Source organism: Phalacrocorax aristotelis, chromosome 26 (assembly GCF_949628215.1).
Source record: "Phalacrocorax aristotelis chromosome 26, bGulAri2.1, whole genome shotgun sequence".
Classification (NCBI taxonomy): domain Eukaryota; kingdom Metazoa; phylum Chordata; class Aves; order Suliformes; family Phalacrocoracidae; genus Phalacrocorax; species Phalacrocorax aristotelis.
Genome location: NC_134301.1, coordinates 1,091,606 through 1,107,433, shown reverse-complemented (window position 1 = coordinate 1,107,433; position 15,828 = coordinate 1,091,606). Strand labels below are relative to the sequence as shown.

The window sequence follows — 15,828 nt, the reverse complement described above, 5'->3', positions numbered from 1 at the left end:
ACATGTATGATGAGTTTGCCTTCTCTGTATTAACTATCCGCAGATTTCTTTCCCTTTCTTCTAACAGCATGTACAAGACAAAACAATATCTATTATGTGTATATTAAGATTGATTTTATTTCTGAGACACCACCCCCCTGGAGAGAAAGAGAAGAAGCTAAAGTTAATGTATGTTTAGCAACCCAACTCCAGAAACGCAGTAAAAGTTAAAATCTCCCCTACTGGTTTTTAATTATGATATTAGATCGGGAAGAAGGACGGTGGGAATTTATTGCTCCAACTATTTTGTATAGATGCGCCTGGTTTTTATGTAAAAACATGGGTAGTCAAACAGACACCATGCTGTTCGCCTTCATCTTCCTTCGCGTAATATTGTTCGCTTTGTTGCTAATGCTCCTGCACCTTCTGACGCTGTTATCAGAGTAAAATATTAGCGATATTACGATACGCTGGATTGCATAATTTTTCTTGCGTCTGTTCGTATAATGCTCCTCTCCCAGCAGGTGTAATTTTAAAACCTGGAGGCTTTTGCCTGTGTCTGTGTGTGTGTGTGTGCGTGTGTGTGTGCGCGCATCGCCTATGGATGAACTTTATCCTTCGCTGCTGGGGATGATTTTGGGGCGGTTTTGCAAAAGACCTCCTAGCAAAAGCTGTGGGGCGGAGAAGTTGAGTAGGAGGCTGTGGGGAGATGAGGTCGCCTTGATAAACTCGCCCTTTTCTGCAGCAGGGAAAGAACCGGGCTAGATTATGTTGGTTTTTTTTTTCCCCCCCTCCCTCCCCTAAATAAAAGCTCTCCTGGCTTCTCGTAGATAATTCGCTCGCCTGGATTTTGGGAAAGTCCCCCGAAGGCTGGGCTCTTCCCTACCAGACGAACCCGCTCCAGGGCTGGAAAACAAACCGGGGCTGGCGGAGGGGGTCGTGTAAATGGTAGCAAATGTCCCTGCTCAAGGTTGTTGTCTTTAGGTGTCCGGGTGTCTGGCTCAGACCCCGAGCATTTACATAGGTATTGGCTCTGCAGATGACCTTTGCAAACAGCTGCTCGGAGGGGAGCGGGTTAAGGCAGAAGATGGGGTATTGCCTGACTATTCTTTACTTTAAGCTCTACTTGCGGCAGACAGAGGCAGGTTTAAGACTGCGCTGATCTCCTGGAGGAGACGTTTGCACCAGGCCAGAGATATTGCGGTGGAGATTGGGCTGGAATCCATCGCCTAAAGCAGCACCCTTCACCCCTCCGCCCCCCCCCACCCCCCCCCACCCCCCCCGCTGTACATTTCATGGGGTTATTGTCTTATTTGAGGGCACCAGGCTCTTCCTAACACCTTGTGCTCGCTTTCAAGCTCGCTGGTGTGCAACCGGAGCAGCCAAACAATAGAATTTGCAGACACAACTTGGAGCTTGCAACTATAGTTATCTATGCTAATTACAGGGTGTCTGACAGAAACATAATAAATGTAAAGGGAGAAGTATAGAAATATGTTTCTTCAGGCAGTATACACTTCGCCTCTCTGGGTTCAGGCTTGTTTTCTTGCTCTTCTTTTAATTTACTTCTCTGGGAAATTTTTTTTTCCCCTTCTGTTGACCTGCATTTCATCTCACACCCAAAACTGAGCTAACCTGGAGAAGCAGCGTGGAGAGGAGCTTGAATTCTGCCCCCTCCCCGGCTGCTGCGGACGAGCCGCTCTCCGTGACCATCTGCAGGAGGCTTCGTCTGGTGGAGACCTGAAATTTTGGAAAAGGAGACCATAACACACTTAAAGAAATTGTTCTTAGCTTTAATTGCACCTCGGAATTTATTGTCTATTAGCCGTACCTCCAAGACTGGAGAGACAGGAATTCTAAGCAACAAACAGAGGGGGGGTGTGGGTGGGGGGGAAGCACTTAAGCAGGTAAAAAACTCCTGCAGTGTCATTTTCAGCTGAACGCTGATTTTCTTTCCCTTCGCTCTGACTCCCAGACTGGCTCAGAGGGAAGTTTTCACGTCGGTAATAAAGCGATGTCCGTGCAAGTTCCGGCGGTCGATTGTTGTCCTGGGGAGCTTTTGCGAGATGATAACTTTAAAGGGAGCCTGAATAAATATGATTTTTCAAGTAGCCAAAGAATTTAGCGGGGGGGGAGTGGGGGAGGGGAGGGGAAGCCCCTATAACCTGCAATCGCGCTGCTGCAAGATTCACGGACGGTATTTGGCCTGAAATTAATCTTTCCCCATATTTATTTACTTTAAGAGGCGATCCTGGAATAAACAGAGGCATCTGGGGGATGAGGAAATATTTTGCAACCTCTTCACAGCGTCTGCTTTAGAGTCATTCAATCTATTGTGTACAAATTTTTTCCCCCCTCTTCTTTTCTTTTTTTTTTTTTTTTTTAAGGAAAGGAGGGGTGAAGAAGGAACAAAAGAGAGGGAGAAAGAACTTGGGCAGGCAAAAGAGAAGAGGAAGGGAATGGAAAAGGACAAAGGAAGGGGGGGGGAATAAAAAAGGGGGAACTTTATCCCGGGTTCAGGCTGAAATTGCAGGCGGGGAGTGGGAGTTGGGGCTGGCTGGAGGGTTACTTTCGTTTCGCTCCTGGAGGGATATGAAGCCAGCACCGCCCTTCCCTGCTCCTCCAAAGCAGGGGCTGGAGGTGTGCAGCGGGGCCGGGGGGGGCCGAGGAGGAGAAAGGAGCGGAGAAAACACCGATTTCTTTTTTAATCCGAACTTGACAGTGTTAATTGAACCGAGGGAAAGCGGGGGAATGCGGATGGGGATTTCCCCCCCCCCCTTCTCCTCCGTTTGTCTGCCTGTCAAGGGGGGCGCGGTGCCGGCTCATCCCCAGGCCCCGGGGCTGCCGCAGCTCCCCCCACCCCCGCTCCCGGGACGGCTCCGGGGCTGCCCCGCTGCGAGCCCCGGGCTCCGGCCGCCCAGCCCCGGGGTGCCCCGGCGGGCAGCAGCGCCGCAGCCCCTCTCCGGAGGGAAGGGCTGCTGGTGGTCCTCGGGCCTGGAGCTGCGGCAGGGAAAGGGGGGGACACCCCCACACGCAGACCCTCCCCGGTAATTCCCGGGGACCGCAGGCTGCCTTTTACTCACCCTCACTTTTTGCAAGCAAAAATATAAATTAATAAAAAAATTAGAAAGCAAGAAAACCCCTATAAAGCAGGGTCACCTCAGCAGCAGGCAGGCTGCCCAATAGTTGGGTTTTTTCTTTTTTTTTCCCTTCCTCCCTCTTCTGCCTTTTTTTTTTTTTTTTTATTAGGGTTATTTTTTTGTCTCCGTTCCTTCCAATCAGGGGAGAATTTCTCAAAGCGAAACCAAAAGATTTGGAAGTGGGGAAAGAGCCTGGCTGCGCGCACAGGGCAGGGAAGGGATGCAGCTCGGGCTGAGCACACACAGCACTTGCAGGGAGCTGGGCGAACATGGGAAGCGGTTGGCTCCGAAAAGGTGTCAGAAGTCAGCTAGCCAGGACAGTGCTCAGACAAAGGCTTGATTTTCTGTAACCTCCTAATTTGCGACTCGATTTTCTTTGTTGAATTATTATATTTTTTTTTCTCCGCCAGGGAAAAAAAAAAAAAACACACCAAAAAAACCCAGAATATAAACACTCATGCAGCTTGTGGGCTGCTGGTGTTAGTTTTGCTCGGTGCAATTAAGTTTCTTTGCCCTGCAGATTCAAGAAGGGAGGTGAGAGGAAAAGATATTGGTCTGCCTGGAAGGGATGTGATAGTTCACCATCATTTCAGACGAGGTAATCTCCCATTAAACGAGTACCGAAGCTTTTGTGGAGGCATAGGAATCTAGCTGGAGCGTGCATAAAAGCTGCGAGATAACCTTGTAGCTGCTGAATTCAATAGCAAGGCGTGTTTTAATTCCAGTCCGGATATTTGCTTGGAGACACTGCTACTGAAAAGAAGAATATTTCAGGATATTGCTTTATCTGCCCTGCACTCTGCGAGGACTTTACTCACATAACTTTGCATTCATCCATGGGGATGGTTTCATGTCGAGATAAGCGTGAAAGGACAATATTTTATGGGGGTTCACATCGTGTTACATTTTATGGGGGTTCACATCGTGTTACGGGATTCTGCAGCAAAGAAAACGTTCTCTTAAACCGTGTCTTTAGTCTTAAGCCGTGTCTTTAGTCTTAAGCCGTGTCTTTAGTTTGCTTTAAGGTGAAGTGTCTCCATCTCTGCTTTGTACTGCTTAATTCTCAGAGACCAGCAGCCCCTGAATGAGAGGGGTTTGTATTACAAACGCTACCGTAGTTTTTATTTAAGATCCCACAACACGGGGAGTGACTAATTCCGTGGGCAGCAGGTTTCCGTGCAAATAAAAGAAACCTTTGCCAGAAACGTTTGCCTTTGTGTAACACCAACATACACCATCCACGACTCATTTAGTGACCTTGCCTGCTTGCATTAAGGTTACAAAAACTGCTGCTACTTGTTAGAACTGCGTGGCTTTGGTGATTTCTGCTCGTTTTGCGGTTCGCCTGTGGTGTATTCTGACACTATCTTTGTGGTTTTCTCCCCCCCCTCCCCGGAAAACCTCCCCACTGACTCTGCTTTTCAGTGCCTCTCTCCCTCTGCATGCTCAGTCTTTCCTTTCTCTCTCCCTCCTTCCCTCTCTGCCTTTTTTCTTTCTCCCCTTCTGCACATACGTCTGCAGGCAACCCTGCTTTTGTAAGGATTCTCTTTAAAATATTCCACCAAAGTAGAAAAGCCAAGCTGCTTTTTCCCCTCCACATGTCACAGCCCACTATATTAACAGCCCGGCAGAGTAAGTATTTTTAAAATGGGAATAGATAAAAGAATGATGAGTATATATATTTTTTTATTTTTTTTTCCTCGCGAACATAAAAATAACCGTCATTGGAGACTGGTGATTGACAGATAAATTGGGCTCGATAAAGGCCAAAGAAGACATTCTGCTCCTGCAGGAATATTTCCCTTTAAGGGCTCACATAAAGCAGGGGACTTAAAACGGATTGAGGAATAAATTCTGGGGTGGGGGGAGCGAGTCGAGGACTTTTCGAACTGGGAAAATCCGGAGTCCCTTGACAAACACCCCCCGTCATGTTTTCATTTCGAAGCCTTTCCTATTTTTCGAGAGGGAAATCCTATTTCTACCAGCAGCGAGGGCAGCCTTGTGATTCTTTTTTTTATTTTTATTTTTCTCGAGCCCTGTGAATTGAGGTACAGGATTTTATCCTGGCTCAGCTGAGGGGGGTAAGTTTGGAGGGGCTGAGGAGGGGGGTGGTGGTCTCCTGGCAGCATCGCTCCTTGCCTGTTTATCCCTGAATCTGCCTTAATCTCTTTCCCCCTCCTGCTCGCATTTCCCATGCAACTTACTGAGGAGCAAAAATAAAGCTAACACTAATAATTGCCGAGGTTTCTGCCGTGTCCGTCCGTGGGACTCGCGCAGACTGGACATAACGCCTGTCACTGGTGAATGCTGCATCACCGGAGGCACCCTGCCCACCCCCCTCGCCTGCCTGCCTCTCCCACGGAGGAACCCCCGCCGCCTCCTGAGCCCACACTTTGCCGCCTTCTTGCAAATTTTGACCATTTTCCCCCAGCCCTAGAAAAGCCGAGGTGATGGAGAGCCCTGCAGAGCCCAGGCGACCCCCTGGTTTGGGGGAGGTTCGGTTTCTTTAAAAAAATCACGAGAGGCTATTTTTGCTTAGGAATCTTTTTTTTTTTTTCCAGAGAAATCTCCTCACTCCCTTCTTTCAGAGTCCAATGGGCGTGAGCTATTTACCTACCTGTCTTTCCTTACAAAGGAAAGGTTATTCTCTCAAAGTGCAGGCAGGCTATCAGCGATTTTTTAACGCTCCCAACTCCTTCAATCGATTTGGTGCAAAAAGAAAAAGTTTCCAGGCGTTAACAACAAGAAGAAAAAAAAAAAAAGAAAAAATTAAGAAAAAAATAAAAACAAGCATGTGCCCAACACACATTGTTGCTTCCTCCTGCTACGCGAAAGCTCTCTCGTCCTCAGCTACATGGCTGAAACTCAGTCCTACGGTTTTATTTAATGAACGACACATTTATGAACAATCAAATGATCCTCGTAAAAATTTTATTGAAGGACATAAAAACATCCACGACTACTTGCCGAATAATGCAGCCTTTCACTGCAAAAGCTCAGTCTTTCTCCCCCCCCCCCCCTTTTTTTTTTTGGCGGGGGGGGGCTGGTGCTATTATTATTTCCCCTCCTCTTTGCAAAGATGCTCCTCGCATGATATATATTTTTTTTTTTTCCTCCTGAAGACACTTATTTCTCAAAGCAGGACTAGATGTGCCTGTGCCCCACAGATTTCTCAGCTGCTGAGCAGCCTGGCGAGGAGACAGCGCTGCAAAAGATGACAAAAGCCCCCTTTGCTTTTAGGTTAAAAGCTTCTCCCCCCCCAGCTCCTTTCTCCAAGTGGGGAGCCCACCTCCACCACACTTCTCCCCTCTCCCCTTCCCACCGATATTCAATTTAACGTATCCATTAGAGGCTAGAAGCTGCAGAAGCAAAGGACAGAGACAAATTACGTCAAGAAATAGTTCCTGGACTACCTTCCACAATTACCTTCCACCTTCCTCAGCACCAGGGCAAATCTCCCCCCCCCAGCCCGCGGGCAGAGCATCCCCCGGCTGAGGACCGGCCGAGCCTCCCTCCTCCCCATCTCCGCCCCCATTTCCATCAGTTTTAGGAAAAGCCGGATGGTGTTATTAAAAAAAAAAAAAAAAAAAAGAAGGGAAAAAAAAAAAAGAAAAAAAAAAGACCTGCGGATTGATCCACGCTATATTTTTGGGTAAATACAATCACGTGAGGGCGGGCAGCCAATGGCACACTGGGAAAGGCTGAAAAAATAATTACCTGCCCTGATTGTTCTATGAGAAGATAAAAAGTACACATACAGTTCATACAATAATCTTATGAATGTAAAAGAGGGGGGAACCATGTCGGCTTCTGGCCCCATAAGCAACTACTATGTTGACTCCTTGATAAGCCACGAGAACGAAGAGCTCTTGGCCTCCAGGTTCCCCAGCTCTGCCTCCCACCCGGCTGCTGCCCGACCGTCAGGATTAGTCCCGGACTGTGCCGACTTTCCGTCCTGCAGTTTCGCCCCCAAGCCGGCCGTTTTTACCACCTCCTGGGCTCCCGTCCACTCCCAATCCTCCGTGGGCTACCACCCCTACGCCCCCCAGGCACCCGTGGGGGCCGAGCCCAGGTACATGCGGACTTGGCTGGAGCCCCTCGCCGGGGCCGTCTCCTTCCCGGCCTTCGCCCCCGGTGCTCGCCCCTACGGCCTGAAGCCCGACGCCTTCCCCGGGCGGCGGGGGGAGTGCGGCCCCGCCGACGGCCGCGGCTACGCGGACTACATGTACGCGGCTCCGGGGGAGCTGAGAGACAGAGCAGCGCAGACAATTCCTTCCCCGGAGTCCGAAGCCATCGCTTCCAGCAAACACAAAGAAGAAAAGCACGAATTAGACCCTAGTAAGTCGAAGTCATTCTTGTTTACGACCGGGGAGGCATTACGGCTTCCAGGACCCTACTCAATAAAATGAAATTACCTTAGAGAGCCCGACCCTAAAACTCCAGATACGCAGGAAGATCTGGGGGTTTGAGCGAGTCCGCCTAGCAGAGCCGGAGAGCGAATATCTGTACTTTGTTTGGGCTCTTTAGTCTTTTTTTTTTCCTTTCTTTCTTTTTTTTCTTTTTCCTTTTTTTTTTTTCGCAAGGGGAAGGAGGGGGGGGGCTTTTGGCTTCTTTGATCAAATATTCATCACCTTCCACCGGGGGGAATTAAACCGAAAAAAAAAAAAAAACAACAACAAAAAAAAGCAAAATAGAGAAGGAGAGTGCGTGTGTGAGAGGGAGCGAGAGGGGGGTAGGCAGAGGGAGAAGCCTCTTCGCTTTCAAATATTTCCACTTTCAAAGAACAAGGAAGAGTTGTAGCTGGCTGGAAGTGAACGTATTGATGTGGGGTTTTTTTGGGGAGGGGGGAGGGGAGGGGAAAGGCATATCTCTGGGTAAACGCAGAGGTGTCTCTTTATCTATTTTAAAAATCAATAAAAGCTCCACCGGTGCAATTATTCATAAAATGCTCCAACACGTGGGAATAAATGAAAAGGTGGGTGCCCTGGGCGGGGGGCCGGGGGTGGGGGTGCATGGAGGGGAGAAGCAAGGAGGAAAATTGGGCTTGTAAAGGGATAAACGAAGCGTGTGGAGGAAGCTGAGGGCAAAAGGCAGCGAGCGCAGGACATTGGACCATACACTTGAAGAAACATCTCCTGCAGCCCAAGTGAGAGAGGGAAGGGGGGGAAAAAACCTTTAAAAACCCCAATCCAGCCATCAGGAAACCCGGAAGGTCTTGGGGGCAGGAGTCAGGTAACGGCCATCATCATCCTCACCTCCAGCCTGCAGCGCAGGGGAGCCTGGAGCCCAGCTCTGCGGAGGGGAGCGGCTCCTGGGGGGTGAGGCAGGAGCTCAGCTCAGCCTCCGGGATTTAACACACAGGAAAAAAAAAACCAAACCCAAACAACGCCAAAACCACCCCAAAACCCAACCCCTCCCGCAGGGGAGCTCAGCTCCGGCGGGGGGACGGTGCGGGTCCACCCGCGGGGGTACCGCACGCCTCCTCGGCCGAGCCCGGGGTTTGGTGGGGACCCCCCCCCCCCTCCCCGGCCTAAGATGCGGGTGATTTCCGAGCGATAAAGCCGGGTGTCAGCAGATGGGAGCAGCTCGGTATCTCGCTCTCGATCTGCAAAGGTGCTCACACCTCTATTTATGACAGGCGGGCCGGTGCCAGGCACCCTCGTGATAAAAATAAGCCGAGGAATCAGGGGGTGAAAGTCCCCCTTGGCTGGCAGGCAGCTGCCTAAACCGGGCAGGGGGGAAACCCTTCCCCAAGGAAGGGGGCGGTGGGTTCGCTCCCCTGGCCAAGGCGGGCCGTGGCAGCAGCGTGGAAGGTCCTTTAGGAGAGGGGAAAAGGGGGGTGGAGGGGGTGGGAAAAAAAAAAAAAAAGCCAATTTCTGGGAGCCAGTGGGACACGTCGCGTGTCATCCTTAAGATATTAAAAAAACAAACTCGGCTTTCCAGGTCTGGGAAAGCTTCTAGGGAAAGTATTGGAGAGCTGAGGTTGTAAAAAGAGTTTATGGGCCTATGAAATGGTGGGAATTTTGACTTTTTATGACTATGTTCTTAGATTACTGCTACTAGCAGTCATGTGGATAATTATTATTTTAAACCCATTGCTACAGTTTTATTTACTGAAACTTTTATGTGAGAACAGCAGCAAAAGAAAAGGAAATGACCCCTCCAAAATAAACAGATTAAACTCTTCTGAAGGTCACTTAAAATATTTAGGTAAGATCTGCTAATTAAACAGGTTTCTTGCTATAGATACAGCAGGGCGTGGAGGGGGGGAGGGAAGAGAGGCCAGCTGTATACACTGATTTTTTTCCCCCCCAAAAAAATATATAAAAAAATCTTCTTTCTCAGACAATCCCGTCGCAAATTGGATTCATGCGCGCTCCACGAGGAAGAAAAGATGTCCTTACACAAAGTATCAGACCCTGGAACTGGAAAAAGAGTTTTTATTCAATATGTACCTTACACGGGACCGGAGGTACGAAGTAGCCAGAGTCCTTAATCTCACTGAACGCCAAGTCAAAATCTGGTTTCAGAACAGGCGAATGAAAATGAAGAAAATGAATAAAGAAAAAACCGATAAAGAACAGCAATAAAGTTGGCAAAGTCCAGTCAATGAGAAACGAGGGTGGAGAGAAAAAAAAAAAAAAGAAAAAAAAAGAGGAAAAAAAAAAAAAGAGGCTGTTTTTGGGGGTTGAAATGTTTCTGACTTTGAATGTGCGAATGAATGTTTAGCATTAGAGGCAAACACAGCAAGCGTTTTGGGACACGAGTCTTTTCTAAAATGCAACTAAATAAAAGAAAGATGTTTGGGGGGTTTGTTTTCTCTTCCTTTCTTCTTCCTTGTTTTTTTTTGGTTTTTTTTTTTGTTATATTTTGTCCTCCTCGGAAAACAAACACAAGAAGTACTTGAATTTTTAAATTTTTTTTTTTAGTATTTTATTTCATAAATTAAACTTATCCAGTATTTTTATTTTTTAATTCCGCGAGCTCGTGAGTGAATATTTTGTACAAAAGAGAGGAAAAAGAGACACACACACAAAAAAAAAAAAGGAAAAAAAAAAAAGACTGAAGGGAATATGGCTCAATGATGTTCTGTCATGGTGTTGAACGTTTCTGCTGTACTTATTTGTGTATTTTATTCTCGTCTCAGAACCGTTCTGTAATATTGTTATGTTCGCTATTGTAGAGCAGCTCTATGTAAATATACCTAACGTCACGGGAAAGAAAAAAAAACAAGAAAAATCAAGAAAAAAAATCCACAAAACCTTCAGTATTTAGGTGTCTTTTTTATTCCAAGCCCTTTGCAGAGGAGCAGCCCCGGGCTTTGCCAGGCGGTGCCGGTGCCGGTGCCTCGGCGGGGCGGACCCGAGCATCCCCCGCAGCCGAGAGGGGAGCGGAGATTTCTGCTTCCTTCCCCAGCACTTCCCTATTCCACAGTACCGTAATAAAAATTAAAAAAAAAAAAAAGGCGCTGAGGTAAGGGTTATATGTGCCATCAATTTTTAGATTGGGATAATTAATTGTACTAATTTATGACCCCAGGCAATCGAAGGATATGTAAAAAGCCTAAATATGGATGCTGGGAATAGAGGAGCTGGCAAAGGCATCCGCTCTCTGCCATCCACTCAGGGGGAGCCTTATCGATGGGTTGCCAAAACTTGGGGGTGGGGAGGTGGGGGGGGGGGGTTGCTGGGAGTGCTGCTGCTCGCAAGACAGCCCAGGAGGAGGGGGAAATAAAAATAATAAAAATAATAAAAATAAACATCTGGCGTGGAGAAGGGCTGGAGGGAGAGAAAGAGCAGGGGAATAAAAGAAAGAAATGTGTGGTGGCGATGCGGCAGCCGGCAAATTTTCGGGTTTAAAGGGGAAAAAATAAATAAAGGCAGACCCCCCCACCTCATTTCGTCCTACAAGGGGGAGATTTAAAAAAAAAAAAAGGGGGGGGGGCGGGAAAGGGTTGTCGGCTGCGGAAAGGTCAAACCCCGCCGTGCTGCCAGGGCGAGCTGGGGCTGGGGCTGCGGCGGCTTGTGCGGAGGCGAGAAAAGCCGCTGCCCACAGCGCCTGGAGCCGGGCTTTATCAATGGCTCCTTCTCTGGGCGCTTTCCAGGCTGCTGAATGAGAAACAAGAGGCAGGAGATTGTATAAAAAATGAGCAGCGAGGGATGTTTAATCATAAAAACTTGTTATAGGTCCCTTTCTTTAATGAAATGAGTGGAGCAGCGTTTTAATCTTTCTGATCAAAACCAGATCAGGCGAGCGAGATACGTTTGTCGCCCTCGTCCTAGTTCCTCCGAAATAAAAAGATCTGGAAGCGATTACTTCTGCTGATCTCATAAAATATCGCTCTTTAATATTTCTTGCTGAAGCATTTGGAGGTTTCTTTTCCTTCCCCTGATTTGTGTCCTCGCTTTTAAAGCGGGCTCTATTTTTGTCACCGGCGGGGGACAGGCGCACCGCGCTCTGTCAGCGGAGGCATCCCTGGAGCAGGGGAAGCTAAAAAGCCCTTTTACAATCCCAGTTTTGTGCTAGGTCTGTTTGGGGAAGAAAAAAAAAAACACCCCAACCTTAACGAGCGCAATGAAATGGTCAGGTTAGAAAACATTTTAGCAGAGCGAAAGATTTATGGACCAAAAAAAAAAAAAAAAGAGAAGAAGAGGAGGAAGGGGGAAAGCTTTCCACCTAAGTCATGTCATTTTATTTTTAAAAATTATTATTATTATTATTATTATTATTATTTTCTTTCCCGTCTGCTTCTCTCCCTTCTTTCATCCCGCCTCAAATAAAGAATAAAATCCTGCAGGGTCGGGAAGCGGCTCGCCCACGGTCTCTTTGCGAGAGGGGAGAAATCACCCCCGGGTTTATCGTTATTAATTAAGAGAAAAACCAAACAAACCGAGAAAAAAAAATCGCCACCATCATTTGGACGGGACTTTGGAGGCAGTTTCGGGGCTTGTCAGGAGCGTTTAGCGATGTTGAAAGCCATGATGTATGGAAGTTCGTTTTGGCCCCCCTTTTCATTCAAGCGGATCTCATTTCCAGTGCGACCACAGCCTGCTCCCTCCCCCTGCCCCCCCTTCCCTCCCCAGCCCCCCCTCCCTCCCCAGCTCCCCCTGTCCCTCCCCAGCTCCCCCTTCTCCCTCCCCAGCTCCCCCTGTCGCTCCCCCCCCTCCCTCCCCATCCCCTCTGCCCCCCAGCCCCAGCCCCTCTCCCCCCTCTCCAGACCCTCTCCCCCCTCCCCAGCCCCTCTCCCTCCCTGCAGCCCCCACCTCCCCGGCCAGACCCCCGTTAGAGCCGGCGGGCAGCGGAGGAGATGCCCCTTTGTCTCCACCGAGCTGCTGGTTGGGGCTTTCTTTTGTTGGTGGTTGGGTTGGGTTAAAATCCTGCCGCAGTTTTAGTTCATGTGCAAGGCCCCCGGTATCCTCAGCTCCCCCCCCACCCCCCCCCCCGCCTTCCCAGTCCCCCGGTGAAGGGTTACACCAGTTATAAAATGCCATTTGGCCCTGCTGGGAGGCTGCGCTGGTGCGGCTCAGCCATTGAATTTCTCCTCCACCGCAGGCAGAAAGAAAAAGAAAAAAAAAAAAAAGCCAAAATCCACCCCAGTGTGGCTCAAAATAAATAATCATAATTTAAAAAAAAAATAAATAGGCGGCTTGCACCCAGCAGCACACCCTGTGGCCAGCCTTTCCCCGGATTAATGTATCAAAATGCTCCAATTTCGGCATTCTTTGACATATGGCGCGTGTGTGCAGACGCATACTGATACAGCTATTGTGTGCCGGCGCTTGGGAGCATGGACAGGCGTTTGTGCCCGGGGAGAGATGCGCTTGCAGCCCTCGGAGGGGAAAAAAATTATATATATTTGTATATTTATATATAAAAAAGGGGGTATATGTGGTTCTGGGGGTGTTTTTTTCGGTCGGGTGCGGGGTGTGCGTGCGCCTGGTCTCAAATCTGCCCTTTTGTAAGGCACACAAAACCGACAGGACCCTACAGCTGTCCATAGGTACATTTCCGCAGCCAAAAAAAAAAAAAAAAAGGAAGAAGAAGAAAAAAAAAATGCCACTTTTACAACTCTGTTTGTCTCCCTGCTATGCGGGGCTGAATAGGAGCGAACAAAAACAGGACCCTAGATCTGGCTAGACGTCTGGCTTTAATTGCTTTATGGTTTAAATAAGGTGGGTGCTCTTCTCTTTGAAACCGGATTATTGGAATGTTTTGTCTACAAGCTACAAACAACAGACCCCCCTCGGATGAGGGGAGGTTAAAAACAAAATAAAAAAAAAAAAAAAAGAAGGAGAAAATCAACCCCCAAGTCGAAGCCAAAACTGATAAAAGGGGGAGGGGGGGAGGGGGGGTGGCACATCTGGTGGGTTTGCTCGGTCCCGCGGGCGTGCGCTGGGGTTTTTAGGTATTTTTATGGGTGAGAAAAGGGGGAAATGGGAAAAAAAAAAGGGGGGGAGGCGGAAATGGCTTTTTCCAAAAATCCGGCCCCCCCACTCGAGTGCTCCTACGGTGGGGCCGCACCGGCCTGCGCTGCTGGGGGTGCCCCCCTTCCCACCCACCCCCCCCCCCGCCCCGGCAGCGGTAGGGGATTATCGGTTATAACGCACCGCCCGGTAACCGGCGGGGTCCCGTCCGTCTGTCCGTCCCGTGTCTGTGTGTGTGTCCCCCCCCCTCCCCGCGGCGCTGCGCCCCTCCGCGGCCGCGAGATGGCGCTGTTGCCCAATGTTAGCGCGGGGCCGCGCGCAGCGGGGAGCGCCCCGCGCCCCCGGCGCCTCCGCGCCCGCGGAAGCGGCTCCGCGCCCGGGGCTGGGAAGGGGAGGGGGGGTGGGGAGGATGAGGAGCTGCCTGACTTCACCCCGCACCGTGCTGAAAACCCCCATAACCCCTTTATTATTATTATTATTTCGTAGTGTATCCCCCCCCCCCACCACCACCGCCCGCGGAGCGCGCAGCAGCGCTCAGGGCTGACATCTGACGGCGCGGGGAGCGCATCAATGCCTAAAAATGCTTGCACGGAGAAATCGCCGATTTGGAAGCGGTTGTGGGCTTGGTTTTTTGCCCTTTTTTTCCCCCCTTTATTTACGCACGTCACGTATCTCTCCAAAGCCTCCTCATTTTGGGGTGGGGAAGGAGGGAATGACATTTTTCAGTGAAGGTCAGGGCAAAGAGGGGGGGGGGACGGGAATATAAAATAAACTCCGTGGGGGTACAACGAAACACCTAAAAATACAACCACAGCGATAAAGCTATATTCAAGCGCAGGCACCCGCAAAGCACATCACACACCCCCCACCCACCCATTCCCGCACCTAAACACGGCCAAAAGAGTAAAGACAAAGAGCAGCACTTTCCCCAGACACTAAATGTCAAGATATTTTCCTTAAAAAGAAGGGGGCGATGGCATATACCCCGTTTAATGAAATCTGGAAGGGGGTGGTGGGTCCTTTCTTCCGCAGCCACTGAAGGCAAACATTTATTCCCCAGCCTAAGGTACGATGTTGAGAGACTCGCTGCACCTTTGCTCGCTGCATCCAAGGATAACGACTGGAAAAATGCAGCAGCTTTTCCCAATCCCAGCCCCGACTGCCCAGCTCTGACAACTTTATACATATATGTGTGTATATATATAGTATTTTTTTTTGCACTTTAATTTGCAGGGCTGCCTTTACTGCATGGGCAGGCACCGGGATTTTAGAAGTAGAAATGCTATTGATTAGAGGAGGAAAATGGTCACCTCGGCTATCTGCTCTTCATTAAGGACCCTCTGTCCCTAGTTGCTCTTTTCTTCAGTTTTTGGGGGGGTTTCTCTAGGGAAGGGGCAATCTGGGGAAGGGGAGATGAGGCGGGTTAGCTCTTCTGTAAAAATGAATATCATCATCGTGCCGTCCTTGAGATTATTCGGGTATGAAGACTATTTCTCCCCAGAAAACGTAGCTTAATATTTAAAAATATTGTCACAATAGGCGCTGGAAAATCCACTGTTCTCCTGCGTAGTTCATTGTCTGCCCCGGGGAAGAAAAACCCACCGCGTGTAGCCTTTCTGAATGGAAAAAATACCCCCTGGCTTGATGGAAATCTAATAAAGGTGGGCTGGGTGGCTACTGGGTCTCTTCCTCTTCTTGGGAAGGTGTCTGCAAAAAATAAAAATTAAAAAAAAAAGGGGGAAAAAATAGAGTTTCACCCTCCCCGGAGGTTTGAGCCACCCCGTGCCTCAAAAAAATCGAGAATGTGACCTTTGCTGGGCAGAAAAACACACCTCAAAACAGCTTGCGAAGGGTTGCTGAGACGGTATTTTTCTCCCTCCACACTTGAAATCGGTCAGAGTCACCCAGGTCTCTTCTGAAAATAATTAGGCTGCGCTTTTCTTTTCTTTTGTTGGTTTTGGGGTAGAAGAACATGAGGGAAAGATTTGAAGGTCTGTAGACTTTGGAGGGAAACACAGGCACTGTTAATAACGCTATGTCATATAGTGGCTTTGGTATATTTTTGCGGCTCTCCAGAAAAAATTCATTTGCAAAGTGTTGGTGTCGTGTGTGTCGTCGTGTCCCCCCCCTCCTCCCCCCGAAAAATTAACACGAATCCTGGTGGTTTGATGTGATTTCTTTTTTTTTTTTAATGAGCTGAGTTCCTTCATGCAGTCATAAAAATGAAGTGTCCGAAGCGAAAGGTTGCAGCGAGCGGTCACTCACAGCGCAAAAAGTGGGGGCTC

The 15,828-nt window shown here is 49.0% G+C and overlaps 1 protein-coding gene across 1 annotated transcript; it reads left to right on the top strand.

The window, feature by feature from the left end:
- Positions 1–6,301: 6,301 nt before the first annotated feature.
- Positions 6,302–10,658, top strand: HOXC9 (homeobox C9). The gene is made up of 2 exons (XM_075075797.1): positions 6,302–7,457; positions 9,465–10,658. Exons 1-2 carry the CDS (start codon positions 6,896–6,898, stop codon positions 9,707–9,709), a joined length of 807 nt encoding a protein of 268 aa, XP_074931898.1. The 5' UTR covers positions 6,302–6,895; the 3' UTR covers positions 9,710–10,658.
- The last annotated feature ends 5,170 nt before the right edge of the window (positions 10,659–15,828 follow it).